Source organism: Castor canadensis, chromosome 12 (assembly GCF_047511655.1).
Source record: "Castor canadensis chromosome 12, mCasCan1.hap1v2, whole genome shotgun sequence".
NCBI classification, from domain to species: Eukaryota; Metazoa; Chordata; class Mammalia; order Rodentia; family Castoridae; genus Castor; species Castor canadensis.
The window spans coordinates 28457179-28476524 of record NC_133397.1 but is presented as its reverse complement, the minus strand read 5'-3'; the positions used below and the strand labels follow the sequence as shown (position 1 = coordinate 28476524).

The 19346-nt window shown below is 41.4% G+C and overlaps 1 protein-coding gene across 8 annotated transcripts in view; it reads right to left on the bottom strand.

Moving 5' to 3' along the window:
- Positions 1 to 6503: 6503 nt before the first annotated feature.
- The window catches only part of Rasgrp3 (RAS guanyl releasing protein 3), a 109171-nt gene continuing 96328 nt past the window's right edge, over positions 6504 to 19346 (bottom strand). For all 8 annotated transcript variants that reach the window (XM_074049490.1, XM_074049495.1, XM_074049492.1 and 5 more), the window contains exons 15-18: positions 19061 to 19097; positions 16149 to 16274; positions 15496 to 15857; positions 6504 to 9139 (exon numbers count right to left, since the gene is read on the bottom strand). In XM_074049490.1, the coding sequence (XP_073905591.1) occupies positions 9131 to 9139; positions 15496 to 15857; positions 16149 to 16274; positions 19061 to 19097 (534 nt within the window). In that variant the 3' untranslated portion in view covers positions 6504 to 9130. The remainder of the gene's footprint in view (positions 9140 to 15495; positions 15858 to 16148; positions 16275 to 19060; positions 19098 to 19346) is intronic.

Genomic DNA, 19346 nt, shown 5'->3' with positions numbered 1-19346 from the left:
ATTAGTATGGAATGTCCTTCTTTATCTCGTTTGATCAATGTAGGTTTGAAGTCTACTTTGTCAGAGATAAGTATTGCTACTCCTGCTTGTTTTCGGGGGCCATTGGCTTGGTAAATCTTCTTCCAGCCTTTCATCCTAAGCATATGCTTATTTCTGTCGGTGAGATGAGTCTCCTGTAAGCAACAAATTGTTGGATCTTCTTTTTTAATCCATTTTGTCAAACGGTGTCTTTTGATGGGTGAATTAAGTCCATTAACATTAAGTGTTAGTACTGATAGGTATGTGGTGATTCCTGCCATTTAGTTGTCTTAGTTGTTTGAAGGTTTGATTGTGTGTACCTAACTTGATGTTACTCTCTACTGTCTTGCTTTTTCTTATCCTGTGGTTTGGTGCTGCCTGCCTTTTCATGGTTAAGTTGGGTGTCACTTTCTGTGTGCAGGATCCCTTGCAGAATCTTTTGTAATGGTGGCTTTGTGGTCACATATTGTTTTAGTTTCTGCTTATCATGGAAGACTTTTATTGCTCCATCTATTTTGAATGATAGCTTTGCTGGGTAGAGTATCCTGGGGTTGAAGTTATTTTCATTCAGTGCCCGGAAGATCTCACCCCACGCTCTTCTTGCTTTTAATGTTTCTGTTGAGAAGTCTGCTGTGATTTTGATGGGTTTACCTTTGTATGTTACTTGTTTTTTCTCTCTTGCAGCCTTCAATATTCTTTCCTTAGTTTCTGAACTTGTTGTTTTAATGATGATATGTCGTGGAGTAGTTCTATTTTGATCTGGTCTGTTTGGTGTCCTGGAGGCCTCTTGCATTTGTATGGGAATATCTTTCTCTAGATTTGGGAAATTTTCCGTTATTATTTTGTTGAATATATTACGCATTCCCTTCGCTTGCACCTCTTCTCCTTCTTCGATGCCCATGATTCTCAAGTTTGGTCTTTTGATGGAGTCGGTGAGTTCTTGCATTTTCTTTTCACAGGTCTTGAGTTGTTTAATTAGTAGTTCTTCAGTTTTTCCTTTAATTACCATTTCATCTTCAAGTTCTGAGATTCTGTCTTCTGTTTGTTCTATTCTGCTGGATTGGCCTTCCGTTTTGTTTTGCAGTTCTGTTTCGTTCTTTTTTCTGAGGTTTTCCATATCCTGGCTGTTTTCTTCTTTATTGTTGTCTATTTTTGTCCTGAGTTCATTTATCCATTTATTCATTGTGTTCTCTCTTTCATTTTGGTGTTTATACAGTGCTTCTATGGTTTCCTTTATTTCTTCTTTTGCTTTTTCAAATTCTCTATTTTTATTGTCTTGGAATTTCTTGAGTGTCTCCTGTACATTTTGGTTGACCCTATCCAGTATCATCTCTATAAAATTCTCATTGAGTACTTGTAGTATGTCTTCTTTTAAATTATTCTTGTAGGCTTCATTGGGTCCTTTGGCATAGTTTATCTTCATTTTGTTGGAGTCTGGCTCTGAGTTTCTGTTCTCTTCATTCCCCTCTGGTTCCTGTACTAATTTTTTGCTGTGGGGAAACTGGTTTCCTTGTTTTTTCTGTCTTCCTGTCATTGTCCTTGGTGTTGTTACTGTCCCTGTACTGTGTGTAATTAAGTATTTTCTAGCTTGTAATAATAACAATGGTAATATTGAGAATGGAAGAGTGAGCTGAGATGGAAAGCAAGAAGTTAAAGAAAAGGGGAAAACAAATATACAGACAAGAGGGAGAAAGCAGAACAAGGTATCAGACAAGAGAGTTTCAAAGGTATAAACAGGGAGTGTTAGTGTACTAATGGACAGTAAGCTGAACAGACAATAGAGTGACAGAGAGAGGATTGAAAATCAAAGATAAAAAAAATAAAAAATAAGTATATGAAAGTAATATCTATTTATAAAAATGAATTAAAATAAAATGGAAAATAGAAAATTAAAAAAAACAAAAAAAACCAAAAAACCAAAAAACTTCCAAGTTTATATGCAATGCAATTTCAGTCTTAATAATTTGGATGTCCGTCTCAATCTCCAGTCCTGGAGTTGGTGCCTCAGATGTTGTTCTGTAGTTGTCTCATCAAAGGGGATGCATAAAGTAGAACAAAACTACACTCACACACACACAGAAGAAAAAAAAAAAAAAGCCCCACCAAGTGTCCCCAGTTCAAATGCAATACAGTTTCAGTAAGTTTTTCGGCTTGCAGGTGTAATTCGGTTGTTCTCTCATCAAAGGTAGGGAGAAAAAGAAAAAAAAAGCGTCTGGAGGCAGTTCTGAGAGTGGTACCTGCAACTGTGGCTTGCCTGCCTGCTGCTCTCAGCCTGTAGCTGGCGGCGTTATTTATGCAGATCTCTGGGGTGAGCTTAGCACTCACCTGGTCGCACAGGCTTTGTTTGCTCAGAGTTCTCCTGTGCGGGGGAGGGGGGCCTCTGCCACAGGCTTTTCCCTTTCCAAGCACTGGGAAAGGCGACACTGCCCCGCGTTGTCAGGCCTGCGTGTTTATTTACAGTTCACGTGGGAAGTGGGTCTTCCCTCCTCTCACAAGTGTCCCCGCTCCTGGTTGCTGGCGCGCCCCGCTCCCGCCAGAGCCTCTCCGGCCCGCCCGGCTCGTTTATTTACAGTCCCGGGAAGGAGTCCCTTCCCCCAATCTTCAGCGCTCAGGGCGCCCCACCCTCTTTCCAGCGTGTCTTAACTGTTCTTATTGCTTAGTACTCAGTTTCTCTTTTTTTCCCGGGTGGAGGTCAGTCTGTCCAGGGGGCTATGCTGCTCTGGCCCAGGCTTGTCTGTGGGGAACCGCGGTACCGCGAAGCTCACCTGGTCCGCGTCTTCCCAAGCCGTATGGGCGCCGGCCACTGGCGGCCCGGGGGCCTCCTCGGTTCTCCGTTTAACGTGAAGTGGAGATTCTCTGTGCCGGCTGGAGATGTGGAGGAGTCAAAGTTATGCCTTTTCTCGGTGATTATGCCTGCAAAGTGTGTCTCCAGCGTCTCTCCAAGATTTCACTATAGGAGGGTCGCTTTCTGCTTCCTACCTCTAGCCGCCATCTTGGAATTCTCTCCTTGTTCTGTTCTAATTTTGAAATTTGTAGGAAGTTCCTGTAGAGAAGGAACCAGGATAGTACCCAATTTATTTGTTTTTGCTGTGCTGGGGATTATACCCAGGGCCTCAAACATGCTAGGCAAATGCTTTATGACTGAGCTACATCCTCAGTACTTGGCTTTGAGTGTGAGTTCAGTTAACTTTATGCCTTGGTGGGGACTCACAACTGTGAGATTTTTCATTTTTAATCTTAAAGACTCACTAGCTCTCTACTGTCATAGAGACAGATTGTTTTTATACATGTTACTTATATTATATGCCCATCTCTTTGCTTCTCAGAGCTCAGCCAGGCCTAGGAAACTCTGGATCACGAAACCCTGATCCTTCTGTTACAGAAGAAGGATTGAGGATTTTTTACTTTAAAGTGTGCCCCCACTCTGAGATTGATACTTAATGCCACCTGTTTTGTTTGTACGTTTGTTTTTTGTGGTTTTTGGCAGTACTGGGGTTTGAACTCAGGGCCCCATACTTGCTGGGCAGATGCTCTACCACTTGAGCCACTCTGCTGGCCCTGTTGGTTTGGTAACTGGGTAACTGTCACAGCTGCTGAATCCCCATATCCTCGTGTGAACCTTCAGATTAGTCTTTGATGCTCCCAGCCATCTTTTCTCTACTGGGCCTAGGATTTCAGACCTCTCCTTGTCTCTCTGCAAATGGATTTTGTTTTTTGTTTTTATTCTTATTGTTGCTTTTTTATTTTTATGTTTATTATTATTATTATTATTATTTTGGTGGGTATGAACTCAGGGCTTCCTGTTTGCAAGACAGGCATGCTACCACTTGAGTGGCACCTCAAGCCCTCTTTGCTTTTTTTTGTTGTTGTTCATTTATTCACATGTGCATACATTGTTTGGGTCATTTCTCCACCCTGCCCCCCTCTCCCACCCTCCCCCCCTCCCCCCCCCCAATTCCAGGCAGGTCTCATTCTGCCCTTGTGACTGATTTTGTTGAAGAAAAGACATAAGCATAATAAGGAAGACAAAGCATTTTTGCTAGTTGAGTTAAGGATAGCCATACAGAAAGATTCCTACTATTGCTTTCGTGTACCCATGTGTTATGACCCATGTTGATTTAACTCTAACTGATCTTTACATTGGTTCCTGATCCCCTGCTCATGATAACCTGTCATTTTAAGGTTTCTGTATTAGCTTTTAAATGATTTACAGTAAGAGAAGAATGTTTCTTTTTCTTGAAACTTTTATCTAGGAACCTTCAGAAAATCTTAAAAAATAGTAAATGAAAACATATGTACCCTTTACAGTCGACCTTTTAATACTTTGTCATATTGCTTTATCACTCTACACAGATAGAAACTTTAGTTTTTTACTGGATCATTTGAAAGTAAGTTGTGGTTGCACAGTGGTCCATGTGTGCCAGCCCAGGGGTTTGAGAAGTCTGAGGCAGGAAGATCTTGAATTTGGGGTCAGTCTGGACAACACAGCAAGAACCCATCTCGAATAAAATTTTCATTAAAGAAAAGTTACTAATATTGATGCTTCTTCCCTATTTCAGCAGACCTCACCTAAATATAGGCATTTTCCTAATAACCGTAAAATCCCTACCACATTGAAGTGAATTTGCATTCATTCAACATATCATTTAATATATAGTCCTTATCTAAATTGCCCTTGTTGTCCCTGAAATGCCTACTTTATTTAATTTTTAACCCAGAATCCAACCAAGGTAAGTAAGGTCACATTTGGTTGCTATGTTTCATTCATTCTTTTGGTCCAGAGGGTCCCTTTTCTGTTTTTTTAAATGACATTTTACTCTTGTCAAATATAACAGAAGAGTGGAAAAACAGAAATTTACATTTTTATTGTAAAATAAAATCCATGATTTTTCTCTTAAAAAAAAAAAAATGACATTTTACTTTCGAAGTGTTTCAGCCACTTGCCCAAAGTGCTTTCGTTATGCCCCTTCGGATGAACTGCATTCAGCAGATGCAAATTCCAACCCGATTGCTAGTAACACTTAAAAAGATGAGAAAGCACTTGTATTTGCTTGAGGTTTCTGTGCTGTCTAGACTTCAGCCAGCAGGATTTGGATGCAGCCAGGAGAAAGCTATTTCCTGATAAGCCTTAAGCACCAAGGAGTTTCCTACCCTTACCCACCTTCATTAGTTCTAAAATGCATTCCAGTTTCAAATAAATAGTGCACTTTGATTTTAAAAGTTCGTCTTTGTTTTCTTCCTGTCTCCCGGTAGTAAACAAAATTCTTTGGGCCACTCTTTTAAGCATATTTATGCTTCAGCGTACTTACATGTACTCAATACATGGATTTTTCTCTAAGCTCCTTTACATTTTACCCATTTGGTTTCTTAATCTTGCCTACTTATTTTCAAAGAGGGCAGAATAGAAAATGTTAGAAAACAAACCAGAATTAATCCCCCCACACATAGTACCCTGAAAAACTCTTGAATATTTTCATTTATCCTTATCTTTAAAATAATTTTTGACACATGTTGGGTTTAGAGCCTCCAAAATACACAATGATTTACATAGAAAGTCTGGGATCTCAAGACAATTTTAGAAGAGAATTCTGTTTAACTGCAAAATAATACGAATTTATAGGTCTTTACAAAGTACTTCTACATACATTATCTGGCTTGGTCTTTACAGCAGCTCTCTGAGGTAGTTGAGGAAGGTGGTGGAACGTCTCTCTTTTGCATGAAGAAATTGAGGCTCAATGTATGTACTTGATGTGCCCAGGTTCCCGTGAGTACAAGCAGAGGACATGAGATTTAAACCTGGTTGTGAATTGCATCTCAAAGGTACACTTCTCTAAGTGATTGGACTGAATTTATGTCCTCAGTCATTCTAGAGTCTTATAGTTACTACTTTGACCAAGTTAGTGCGTTTATCTTAGGGATACTTGAGCTTCCTATGACCAGTAACAGTTTTGTGCTTCTTTCCCCTGTACTGCCTTCCCTTCTAAACAAGTCACCCCTTGGACCATTGGAAAGGCTGTCACCATGGAAATCTGGGGACATTATTGTTGAGGAGGCAGCCACTCAACCAAAGCACTCAGACACCAATTATAGCTGCTGTGGTTTACAGAGAGCTGTAAGAACATCACTGCACTCTGTAAATCTTCTATGGAGACTCCATTGGAGCAGCTAAGAAATCCTGTCCTCATGCCTAATATTCCCTGCTAGGAGCTTGGCGTTGTTTTTGCTCTTCCCTTTAAAGGAAACAGTGATCATAAAACTCCTGGAGGAAGCAATCATAATCGTTCTTTTGCTCCATCATGGGTTTGCCTGTTTTACTGATTATGAGAAATTGATAGATTAGAAACAGAGTCACCATTGGTCTGAGTAAATGATATAATCAAATTTATAAAGCAACTTCATTATGGCCCAAAATTCCTCTTCAGCAAGCTAGTGATAGTTGTATGTGTGCCTACGTGTATATACACACAATACACAAACATACATAGTTTATTTACATATATACATATATTTGTTTTCTTTTTTGTCTGTGTTTATTTTTCACTCAAGCTACAGTTAGTCTCTCACAGGAAGATTGGAAATGTAAAACTCTTCCTACATATGAAAACTCATAAGTATCCAAACTAAGTGTCAAATGAAATAATTCCTTTGAGAAAAAATCAGCCCAACATTTAACAAATTTCTTCCTGAATTTTCATTTTTTAAACACAACTGTTTCCTGTACTGTACTAGCTATTTTCTGCTTTTAATTTCCTTAATATGTATTTCATTACATTTATGAATAGGAGCAGATAGTGTATATACATGGACCCAACACCTGGGGATGGCTATTTACCCTCTGAGGTACTTGCAAATAGTGAGTCATTTTCCAGCTTAATCATAGCCCTCTTACCTACTTATTTCATTTAATTTGCAGTATTCTCTTTCCTGAATCTGTTAGGTACAATAAGTCAATTCTAGCAAATTTGGAAGCATGTCTTAAATCACTGGAATCACTTTGCCTAACATCCAACAGTCTCAAGGGCTGAGACTATTGTCTGTATATCTCGCACAGGACCTCCCAGAACAGGTGTCCAGCATGTTTGCTGAGCAGAACTGCCCTCAATTTCCTCCATGAAGAAAAGAGAAAAGAAAGGCTCCACTGATGTGGCTGCCCATTTACAAACAAAATCAGTTTTTCCATAAAATATATGCACTTCAGTCCCCCAGTGTGTGCCCGTGTGGAATATGCTTTCTGACTGGCCTCTGGGTGGCAGAGCATTCCTCTCACTCACAAAGTCAATCCCATCTCTAGTTATAAACAACCTGAATAAATTCTCACTTAAGAAACAGACCCACATATAGTTATTGGGGTCAAAAGAAGATATTTAAATTAATTTTTTTAAGTTTAAATGAAATATTAATGAAAGGTGGTTTACAGTGTTTTCTTTCTATGTTCATACTGGAGTGTGAACTCAGGGTTTCCTGTTTGCTAGGCAGGAGCTCTACTACTTGAACCATGCCCCTGGCCCTTTTTTTTTTTTTTTTTTTTTTGCTTTTTAGTTATTTTTCAGGTTAGGTCTTGCATTTTTTTGCTTGGGGACAGCCTCAGACTGTTCTCCTACCTAAGGTCTCCCACTAGCTGGGACCATAGGCATGAGCCACCATACCTGGCTCTATGAGTGTTCTTTAATTACAGATGCAATTTATTAAAAAAGAGTACAAGAGTTATCATTCAGAACCAATAAAATTGTTATCCAGGCACCAGTGGCTCACACCTCTAATCCTAAGTACTTGGGAGGCTGAGATAGGGAGGCCAGCCCAGGCAAATACTTCATGATACCCCATCTCCAAAATAACCACAGCAAAATGGACTGAAGATGTGGTTCAAGTGGTCAAGCGCCTGCTTCAAAAGGATGGAAGCCTTGAGTTCAAACCCCCGTACCATCCAAAAAAAAAAAATTCTTAAAATTACTTTGGGCTTTTAAAAATGGTTGTTTGCATTTTACCTCATGACTCCATAGTTTTTATGCTAAATTTTATCCATTAGAATTTTATTTTGAGATGGAAGTCTTGCAATGCAGCCCTGGTTGGACTTGAACTCACAATTCTCAGCCTCCCAAGTGCTGGCATTCCAGATTTGTACAATCACAGTATGGATCGATTTTTTTTTTTTTTTTGGTGGTAGAACTGGGGTTTGAACTCAGAGCTACAAACATCAAAGCAGGCAGTCTACCACTTGAGCCATACCTCCAGCCCTTGAATTGATTTCTTAATCTCTATTCCTGTTTGAGAAATCTTAAGAAAGATGGGTGAACCCAGTCAGATGGGACAGGTATAGCTAATTTCCTTCATAGCTATTATATATTTTTTCTTTTTTTTTTTTTGGAAGCACTAGAATTTGAACTCAGGGCTTCATGCTTATTCTCATGCAGGTGCTCTTACCATTTGAGCCACTTCACCAGCATCTTTCATGGCTATTGTAAATATTAGGAATGCTCTCAGGGCTATGGTATAGCTCCACTGTGCAGAATTGGTAAGACTGAGGTGAAATACATGTGTGACTTGTTGCACATCTTGGCAGCTTTGTGGCAGGAACAGTGTAAATGGCTTCTCCTTGAAGCTTTCATCATTGCAAGAACCACTGACAGCCAGGATCTGGTGTGCTTACTTCTCCTGCAGACAAACATTAAGTCCTGGTCCCATCAAAAAACCACACAAAAAAACCTCTAAATCAACTTCTGTTAAAAACCCCTTCACACACACAAAATGTATAAAAATAGTGAAATAATAGTCACAAAAAAGCCAAGTCTGAGTTCAGAGAATGAGTGTCAAGTTCACGCAAAAGAGCTCTCATTTCACCCATACAGAAATGGCTTGAGAGAAAGATGGGTGAGAAAACTACGAATCCTAACAGTCTCTGTGGCACCTAACTAGGAGTGGGGAGGAGGAAATAAATAGTTCATAGTTAGGATACATCCTCTGTCCCATAGTCAGTCATGGAGTTCCCATGACATTACAAGGCAACACCCAAATATTTTTCCAGACAACTTCCTGAGTGGAGTGTTCTTCAGTTTCTCATCTTGTTCCTTCCTGAGACCAGCAGTGATCGCCTTTCAGCTTCCGCAGTTTGAAGTCAGCCGTCCTGCAATACAAATCAGAACCTGTTGCATGGCTGTGTCTCATTTAACAAAATAAGAGATTTCTTAGAAAGCAGTTTTTCAGGTCTGGTGGAGTGACTCAAGTGATAGGGCACTTATCCCTGAGTTCAAACCTGAGTACCATTAAACAAAGTGGTTTTTCAGATGAACTTTAGGGAAGATTTCAAGTGATCAGTGTCTCCCACTCTGAGATGTAGCTAGGCAGCTCACACCTGTAGTCCCAACTACTGCTGCTGGCAAGACTGAGTCAGGAAAGGTCACTTGAGCCAAGCTGGAGGCCAACCTCGGCAACATAGTGAGACCCTATCTAACAAGAATGAATGAATGAATGAATGAATGCATACATACATTCCACCCAGCACATGAAAATCTTAGACTCTCAGATAGAGTCCTATAAGGATGAGTACTCTACAGTGTTTCCTAATGGGTGCTCCATAAAATCAGTTCCTCAAAATGCAACTTGTTAAAATGTTTCCTTCTTAGAAATCCACAATATAAATTTGCATAGGGGAGAGGGAGGGGGTGGGGAGTAGGAGGGAGAAATTGCCCAAACAATGTATGCATATATGAATAAACAAGAAAAAAAAATTTAAATATAATAAATTTGCATAGAAGGGCACAATGTGGGTGTAAAAAATTTGTTAGCAAAAATTTACATTTGTATACATGTATCTATATACATGTATATATGTATGACTATATACACGTATAGTATATGCGTTTATTATATAATCAGAAACAATTTTGTTTATTTCCCAACCTTTCCATGATAAATATTTGTTGATTAGATCTAATTGAGAAGATAATGGGGAAAAATAAAAGAATTAGAAAGAAAATACTTCAGGCTGGAGGCATGGCTCAAGTAAGTGGTACAGCACCTGCCCCACAAATGCAAAGGCTTGAGTTCAAACCCCAGTACAGCAAAAAAAAAAAAAAAGAAAGAAAGAAAGAAAGAAAAAGAAAATACACATATTCTTACTCCTGAGAGAGTAATCTTGACCTGCTGTAATCTAGGAGCTCAGTGGTCACTGGTGAGATAGAATAATCCATTGCCACAGGAAACATGTGCACACTTACACTGCAAAGCGAGTGTAAAGCCTGGAACTCCATTCAAGGAAATGCACAGATTACAAATACAAATACGGTCTTGGTTGCTGTGGTTTGGACATGTCCCCCAGCGATGTGCATGTAAAACGTGGAGAGGGGATATGACTCAGGCACACGACCTGCCTGTATCAAAGTGTCACTGCAAGCACAGTGTTCTGCAGAGTTAGCATACACTAATAAAGATAAGGTTATGTTCTTGGAATTGAAAAAACTTGACCCCCAGATTCTTATGCAATGGTATTTGATGGTGGAGCCTTTGGGAGGTGATTAGGACAGATGACATAGTGAGTGAGTGGCACCTGTGATGCTTTATCAGAAAAGGGAAACCTGCTGCCTGCTCGGTGTCACCACGTGACGCCCTGCCGTGTGATGACCCTCTCCAGCACCAGCACCTTGATAATGAGAGCTAAGTAGGCCTCTATCCTTTGTAAACTACACAGTAGCAGTCAGTTATAGCAACAGAAAATGGGCTGATACTTGTTACTTGTCATTTTTGTAATTACAGGACTGATTAATTAATTCGCAGATAATTTGTCCTAATGCTGCTCATTTGACAATTCCTTTGTCTACATATTCAACTCTTGGTATAATTTTGTCACATTTTTTTTTCCTTCTTGCCTTTTCCATGAACAAGGTCAAATGTCTTCTCATTTGGTACTGATTTGGATGAAAGATATACTATAAACCATATATATGTATCTTACACAAGAACAGACTGTCTTTATTAGTTAGTAGAAATTAAATTAAATGCCCCTGGTTAGTGAACCATTCCCATAATTCATGAGGTAAGAAAATTGAACGGCTGAGGGAACATTTGAATATAAAGGTTCAATTTCCAAAGAACAAAATTAAATTTAAAAAAATTAATTCCTATCTTTCTTTTCTTTTCTTTTTTTTTTGCATTGTTGTTGATGGTGCCGGAGAGTTGAACTCACACTTTTGCTAGGCAGGCGCTCTGCCACTCAAGCCATGTCTCCAGCCCTTTTGAGTTGGTTATTTTCCAGATAGGGTCTCGGTTTATGGCCATGCTGACATGGTTCACAATCCTCCTATTTGTGTTTCCCATGCAGTTGGGATGATGCAGTGGGCCCAGTCATTGGTTGCGATGGGGTCTTGGGAACTTTATCCCCAGGCGCTGGCCTTGAACCTGATCCTCCTGATCTCTGCCTGAGTAGCTAGGATTACAGGTGTGAGGCACCAAACCTGGCCAGATCTTTGTTTCTCTTTCTTTATAGAGATACTGATGGGGAAGTCACACCGATGTAAATGGTTACACACCTACCGGCTATGACTTTCTCCTACCTCAGGACTATGGTTCGGGTCACTTGAACTGTGACAGGCCTAGGCGAGCATTCTCTGACCCCTCTAGGGTTTCCGTGGCACTCAGGACTCGGGCACGTAGCCTGTGCAGGCTGAGTTGGTAGGGACAACTAGCATAGTTTCAGTCCCAATCCAGAAAATCTTCTTATGTGATTTTTTTTTTTTTAAAGCACAGACTCCCTTCAGAATCTGTTAAATGCCAAAACTCTTATGCCAGAAACGAGCATATGTTCAGGAACCTTCTGGAAGCCATTTTTTTAAAATTCTTTTTTTTTTTTTTTATTTTTTTGTGGTACTGGGGCTTGAACTCAGGGCCTATACCTTGAGCCACTCCACCAGCCTTTTTTTTGTGTGTGTGAAGGGTTTTTTTCAAAATAGGATCCTCTCAAACTTTTCACGCAGGCTGGCTTTGAACCAAGAGCCTCCTGAGTAGCTAGGATTGCAGGCATGATCCACAGGCACCCAGCTTGAAAGTCATTTTTAGACTTCAGGTTAGGAACCCTCGCTCTCAGGTATTTTTCTTGTGTACCAAATCATGAACTTTTTCTTATTTACCTTCAAATTCCCAGTTTGAACTACATGACACCAGCAGACGTGAACAGATAGGACAGATATGTTTGCCAAGATCAGCAGGGGGAGGTTTTTTTGTTTTGTTTTGTTTTTGTGGTACTGGGATTGGAACATAGGGCTTTGTACTTACTACACAAGCACTCTATCAGTTGAGCCAGGCCTCCAGCCCAGAAGAAATATTAAAAGTAAATTTGATGTTGCAAATCTTTAGAGATAGGAAGTCAATTAGTTGTTTACCTAAAACCAGGACAAGGTAGAAGAGAGTGACTGCTAGTGGTACAGGTTTCTTTTTGGAACCATAAAACATTTTCTAAAATTAGATTGTAATGATGGTCTTACAACTCTATGACTATAAAACCACTGAACTGTACACTGTACATAGGTGAATTTCATGGTATATGAATTTTATATTTCAACAAGGCAGTTATTTTACTATTTTATTTATTTTTAGTGCTGAGGATTGAACCCAGATTTCATGTATGCTAAGTGCTCTACTACTGAGCTACATTCTCAGCCCTAATAAAGAAGTTTTGAAAAGTTGGGCTGGGGTAGAGTGTCTGCCTAGCAGCATGAGGCACTGAGTTCAAATCCCAGTAACACCAAAAATAAAGTTAGTGCATTTAGCCAGGCACCAGTGGCTTATACCTATAATCCTAGCTGCTTGGGAGACTGAGATGGGGAGGATCATGGTTTGAGGCCAGACTGGGCCAAGAGTTAGCCAGACCCCATCTCAACCAATAGTTGGGCTTGGTGATGTGTACCTATCATCACAACTATGCTGGAGGGTGAGATCAGGATGATCTCAGTTCTAGGCCAGTCTGGGCAAAAAAGTTAGCAAGATCCCATCTCAGTGAAAAAAGCTGGGTGTGGTGATACACGCCTGTCATCCTAGCAATAGGCAGGAAGCAAAATATTGGAGGATCATGGTCCAGGCTGGCCTAGACAAAAAGCGAGACCCATCTCCAAAACAACCAGAGTAAAAGGGGTGGAGGTGTGGCCAAGCAGTAGAGTGCCTGCCTAGTAAGTGTGCCCCAGTATTGCCAAAAAAAAATAAGTGCAAAGCTGCGTGTAGAAGTGCATGCCTACAATCCCAGCATGGGGGTGGAGGCAGGAGAATCAAGAGTTCAAGACAAGCCTGGGCTACATAGACCCTGTTTCTAAAAAAAAAGTTAGGGCCATTTGAGGCCTTGTGTTTGATACCCAACACCATGAAAAGTAAAGAAAATGAAAGAGAAGGGAAGAGAAAAGAAAGTAGAAAAGAGCTGTGGTTTGAACAAATGTCCTCCAGAAGTCCATATGCTTTGGTCCTCAGCATGGTTCTATTGGCAGATGGTAGAAACCTCCTTTAAGAGGTAAGTAGAAACCTACTGAGAGGTTTTTAGGTCATTGGAGGGGTTGGGGGGGGAGGGCGCATGTCCTGGAAGGAAATCATGGGACACCTGTTTCTTTCTCTCTTTTCATGTCCCAGTCAGGAGGTAAATGACTCACTCTGCCCCCATGATGCCTTGTCATAGGCCCGAAAGCAATGGGCATGCACAACCATGAGCTGAGACCTAAAAAATTATGAGCCAAAATAAACCTTATGTCGCGTGTGTGTGCGTGTGTGTGCGTGTATGTGCGTGTGTGTGTGTGCGTGTGTGTGTGCGTGTGTGTGCGCGTGTGTGTGCGTGTATGTGCGTGTGTGTGTGCGTGTATGTGCGTGTGCGTGCGTGTGCGTGTGTGTGCGTGTGTGTGTGCGCGTGTGTGTGCGTGTGTGTGCGTGTGTGTGTGTGTGTGTGTGGTGCTGGAGCAGAACCAGTGCCTAAGTTACATCCCTAATTCCTTGAGCTGGGTTTGCTAATGTTGCACACAAGGGCATTTCTAGCAGAAGTTTTGCTAATGTCTAGAGCCTCCCATTCGCTTACCAAGGTGCTGGCTCACTCTAGGGTGTTAAAAACCAGGATGATTGCCTTTTGCTAGAACCTAAGTTTGAGAAAACTGGAGGCTGTGAGTGGAGGAACACTCCTGTACCCCTAACAGAACAGCTAGCAAGGGTCTGCTCAGGGTCCTTGGTTTTGGCTTCCCTCACCCTACCGCTAATGCAACTAGGATCCTTGTAGCTCTGCCACCAAACTCCATGAGGGGAGGAGCTTTCCTTGTTCTCTGCTGGGTTTGGGATGGAACCCAGACAGTGTAAAGAGCAAAAGCCACAGCTACTTAGCTATTTTTATTTACGTTTCTTCATTTGTTTGTTTATATGATGCTAGGGGTGAGACCTTACCTCTTTGTGAGGTGGTTATCTCAGGTATTTATTATAGTAACAGAAACCTAACACAGTGTTATAAGGAAGGGGAAAATGGGTCAGCAGGTATTTACAATCAACTAAATAAGACTGGGGACAGTGTGTGGCCTCCTTATTGTCTTAAATGGGGGAGGTACTGGAGTTGAGGGTAGTTAAAAGCCACTGGGGACTTTCTCATCAGGGGAAACAATGGAGATTGTGCTTAATCTCCAGAAGAGTGGAATGTGTAGGAGCACCCATAAGAATGACAAGCACCTGCTTAAGCCAATAGAATTTCTGCTTAACCCAGTACTCTGCCTATGAAAATGTTTCAACAGGAAGATCGTGGCTGCCCTCCATGACATCGTCTTAAAGACTAGAAGTATAGTACAATTTCTTCAAATCCTTTTTCTTCATACACTATGGACTGTTGACTAATAAATTTATTTAACTCCATCTTGAATCAATTTATAATTTTGGCATATTCTAACAAGTTCCATATGCAACTTTATTTACTTTAGATGATCTGAATGCAACCTTTGTGTGGAGGCAGAGCCTGGTTTATAGAACCTTGAGGTCTCCATGTGTCTGATTCTCACCACCTTGTCTCCATGATGCTGTCAAAAGTTTCTTTTTTAGTTGGGGGCAAAAGTTTCCAATTCTTTCCTTCTCTGTCTACAAGTCTTTTGCTTCCACTGAGCAAAAGACTTGTTCCTCCTGAGTTTGGGCCCTGATTCTAGCTTGGAAAATGAGGTTGATCTGTATAGTGCACTGGTATTTGGCTACATGCAATAGTCATGGGTCTCTGAGGTGTCATTTCAGTGCACAGACATAACAACTTTTGCTAAGTTTTAGAACTCAATCCAGTTCATTTTCGTATATGATGAAACAAAGATCGAAAGAGAAGAAGCCATCTTCCCAAGGTCACATAACTAGCCAACAGCAACACTGAAAATAGCGTCCTGATTCCCAAACACACAGCTTTCAAAACTACTCAGCCACTTTCCAGAGCTGCTATACTGCCCATCTCAGCAACTTCAGCCTCCTTCTTTGGAATTTGTCTGTGGTTTGAGCAGCACTGACCTCACCATCCTGTCTGGTCTCACTCTGACCTTCATCCTGATCAGGTTCGAACTCCGTGCCCCGGTCTATAACATCCACACCAGCTTGTACCCTGGGCTTCTCATTTTCCCACTTGGCAAAGCCTTTGTCCTTTGCTGTTTTGTCATGGAACTTAGATTTCATTTTGGGGAAAGTGTGGGACCCCGAGTCCCCCCAGCCAGCCTCTGACCAGACTGGTTCAGTCTGGGTGGCCTGGCTGGTGGTGGCCCGCTGTAACCTCACGGAGATCTTTCGAGAAGAGCCTGTAACCAGTGTGATGGCTCTGCTGTCCAGGTCCCGGTGTCCAGCAGTGACTCCGGGAAACTCAAACACCTCATCCTGCACTGAAAGGAGAAAAACGATAGTGAGTGCTTGACCTCTGTCTACTTGGTAGCAAACCATCAAAGTTAGCACAGACAGCAGGAGTCGGTCATGCAAGGTCAGACAGGAACAGATGTAGGACAGAACTAAATTAGCTGCAAGTGAGCTGTGTGTTAGTGAGACTGGAAAGCAGAGACAAGCAAAGGGGCTTAGCCACTGGCCCTAAGGAAGGGCTTGGTGTTTATACTCAGAACCCAAACAAAGTCCAGGTGTGGGGAGGTGAACGGAGAGACACTGGCAGCAAAGAGAACTACCTGGTGGCAGTGAGGGACTTCCAGGCAGTGACCCATGACTGCTTCCCAAGGAAGGTGCCCGAGTCAATCTCCTGCAGGCCAGAACCAGGAGGTCTTTGCACTGTTTGTGACAATTGGCTCCACAGTCTGAAAAATCCAAATTTGTCACAGATGAGGAGAGTGAAGCATGTGTGTCTAGTGCTGACCAAGCTTTCAGGATGGCACTTAGCTGCCAGCCCTCCCTTCCCCTGTCCCAGGTTCTGAGGCCCAAAGGGTGTATGCATCCCATGACTCCTAAAGTCTTGGCACATTTGCTCAGCTCACTCCTCTGCCTGAGTCACTGAAGTACCTATAGACCAAGAAAGCAGCCTAGCCTGACAGGTTAGAGTTTTTGCCCAAAACTCAATGCAAAAATGGGGTTGGGGTTCTTTCCAGGCTGACATGGAATCCACACAGAAGCTTTCCACCAGAATAAGAGCCAGAAGCCTCAGTTTCTAGCCTCTCTGGGGACCACCAGCTTCCTGTGATCATTCCGGTGTTCCTCTGCTAATTCTTTTTCCCAGGGCAACTGACCCTATCTTCTGCTTGCTTTCGTCATATGGAAACAGACAACAAGGTGGACATATGCTCGATAATCACGCTCCATGTTGACTACAGCTTTGAAGGACTCAGCGGATTCTGAGAAATTTCCCGTAGGAAGCTTTGGTTAAGGAAGTAAAATATGAATTACTACATAAGGTAGAACAATTTGGCTACTTTGGAAGATAGCTCACAATTATTTAATGTAGTGAGGCTCTTACACTTCATTTAAAATCATTGATCAGATAATCATTATTTGAAAAGTACATTTCTTTCTTACCATCATATAAGACCTTCTTAAATTTTTCCAATATCCGTTTTCTCCCCAAATGGTCTTGCTTCAAATCATCTTAATGACATATTTGGTCTGTTTTAGTTTGTTTTCACTCTATGTGTTATTAAGAAGACACTATATGTACAAAGATAATTTGAGGACTTAATTTTTTATCTTCAAAAAATTGTATGTATCTGTGTGTGTGTTTTTGTTGTTGTTTGGGTTTTTTGTTTTGTTTTTGGTTTTTTTTTTTTGGCACTAGGGCTTGAACTCAGGGCCTACACCTTAAACCACCCCACCAGCCCTTTGTTGTGATGGGTTTTTGAGATAGGGTCTCACAAACTATTTATCTGGACTGGCTTCAAACTGCCATCCTCCTAAACTCTGCCTCCTGAGTAGCGAGGATTACAAGTGTGAGCCACCTGCTCCTGCTGTTTATATGTGAGTGTGTGTGTCTTGTAAGGGAGTGGGAAGACTAGCCAGGTGTGGTGGTTCACATCTGTATCCCAGCTACTTGGGAGGCAGAGACAGGAGGACCAAGATCTAAGGCTGGCCCAGGCAAAGTTAGTGAGAACCATCTGAAAAACAAACTGAAAGCAAAAGAACTAGGGACGAGGCTCAAGTGGTAAATCACTTGCCAAGCAAGTGTGAGGCCCTGAATTCAAACCAAACTACCAAAAAACCAAAAACAAAACAGTGATGACTAACTACTGAGCATTAAGATATTGCAGAATCTTTGCTGCTCAAAAGCAAAAAGTTAGACCAAGACAGGTGACAGGGAAGCACCCAGAGAAGGTTCTTCTGAGCACCACACAGTGGCTCCCATGGAGGTGCAAAAAGCATTCTGTTCATACAGACTGAGGACCAAACACTGAAAGATGGCTGGAGGGGAACAGGATCCATTCAAAGTAAGCATTTATCTGTGATGAGATGGTTTTGGTTTCTTTTGTTTCATTATATTTTCCAAGAGCATACAATAAGATTCTTAAAAGAGCCAGTGTGAACTGTCTGTATGAAGTATTCAGTAACTTCTTAAATACCAATAAAGTGGAGTAACTATGTATATGCAAATAGTACAAATTCCTAAATATTATGTGTGCATATTGCATTTGGCAAGTACCTGTTTATTCAGTTGTGCATAAGTCCCAGTGAAATGAGAGAAATGAGAATGAATGCACTGAAAAGAACAAAAAATGTTTTAAGGGTTGTCCTTTTCTTCACCATCACCTGTAATTTAGTACAGAGGGAATAGTTCCATAAGGGTGGGAAGAAATGCCTATGGATTACAGAAATGGGTGTGTGCTTCTTTTCCTCCCTTGGAAGAAACCGTTTTTATATACACTATTCAGTTAGGCCTGTCTCACTTCAGAAGTTCCACAATTCCTGGTGATGATTCACAGGAGATCTTAGACATGAGGGCTAATCTACAGCGTTGGTAAGAGCAGTTTGCTGTCTCCTTGTAAAAACCTATAAAATTCGCTTTTTAGGCAGGAGGATCACAAGTTTGAGGCCAGCATGAACTACAAGTGAATTCCAACCCAGCCTGGCTACACAGTGAAGCTCTGTTTCTTTAGACAAAACAGGCTGGGAGTGGTGATACACACTTGTAATCTTTAGCTACTCAGAAGGCAGAGATAGGGAGGAGCTCAGTTCAAGGCCAGATCCCACCTCAAGCAGTAGCTGGGCCTGGTGGCATGGGCCTGTCATCCCAGCGATGCAGGAAGCAAAAATAGGAAGATCAAGGTCCAGACCATAAATAGGAGACCCTATCCCCAAAATAACTAAAGCAAAAAGGGCTGGGGTGTGTCTCAAGTAGTAGAGTGACTGTCTGGCAAACATGAGGCCTTGAATTCAACTTCGCAGTACCACCAAAAAAAAAAAAATCCAAACAAACAAAACCCTACTGGAACTAAACCAACGAAACCAACAACAATAAAAACCACCAACCAAAACTTTTCATATTTTGCCTTTCCAAAACTGGGCCTCCCTCATGTTAACTCTTCAGTTGCCATTGGCCCAAGAGACTCAAGTTTAATTCCCACCCAAAATTTAAAAATGTTAACAGATAACATTTGTTTACCTTTGCATTTGTATCCTTGCTTGATTATGCCCCAGAGCTGTAAAAAAAAAAAAAAAAAAAAGACAAAGGAATATCAGGGAATCTGAAGAAAAATCTGGAAGGCAAACAAGACCACAGAGAAGAAAGTTCTGGGAAGCAGGATGACCGGACTGACACAAACAGGATATAGCTGCTCTTAACACCCTTCCTGTCAGAGGGAGAATCCCCTCTCGGCCCACTCCAGCCGTGATGATAGCACAAGTTTTGCTTCCCTTTTCTTTCTCAGAGCCAAATGGAAGCCGGATGG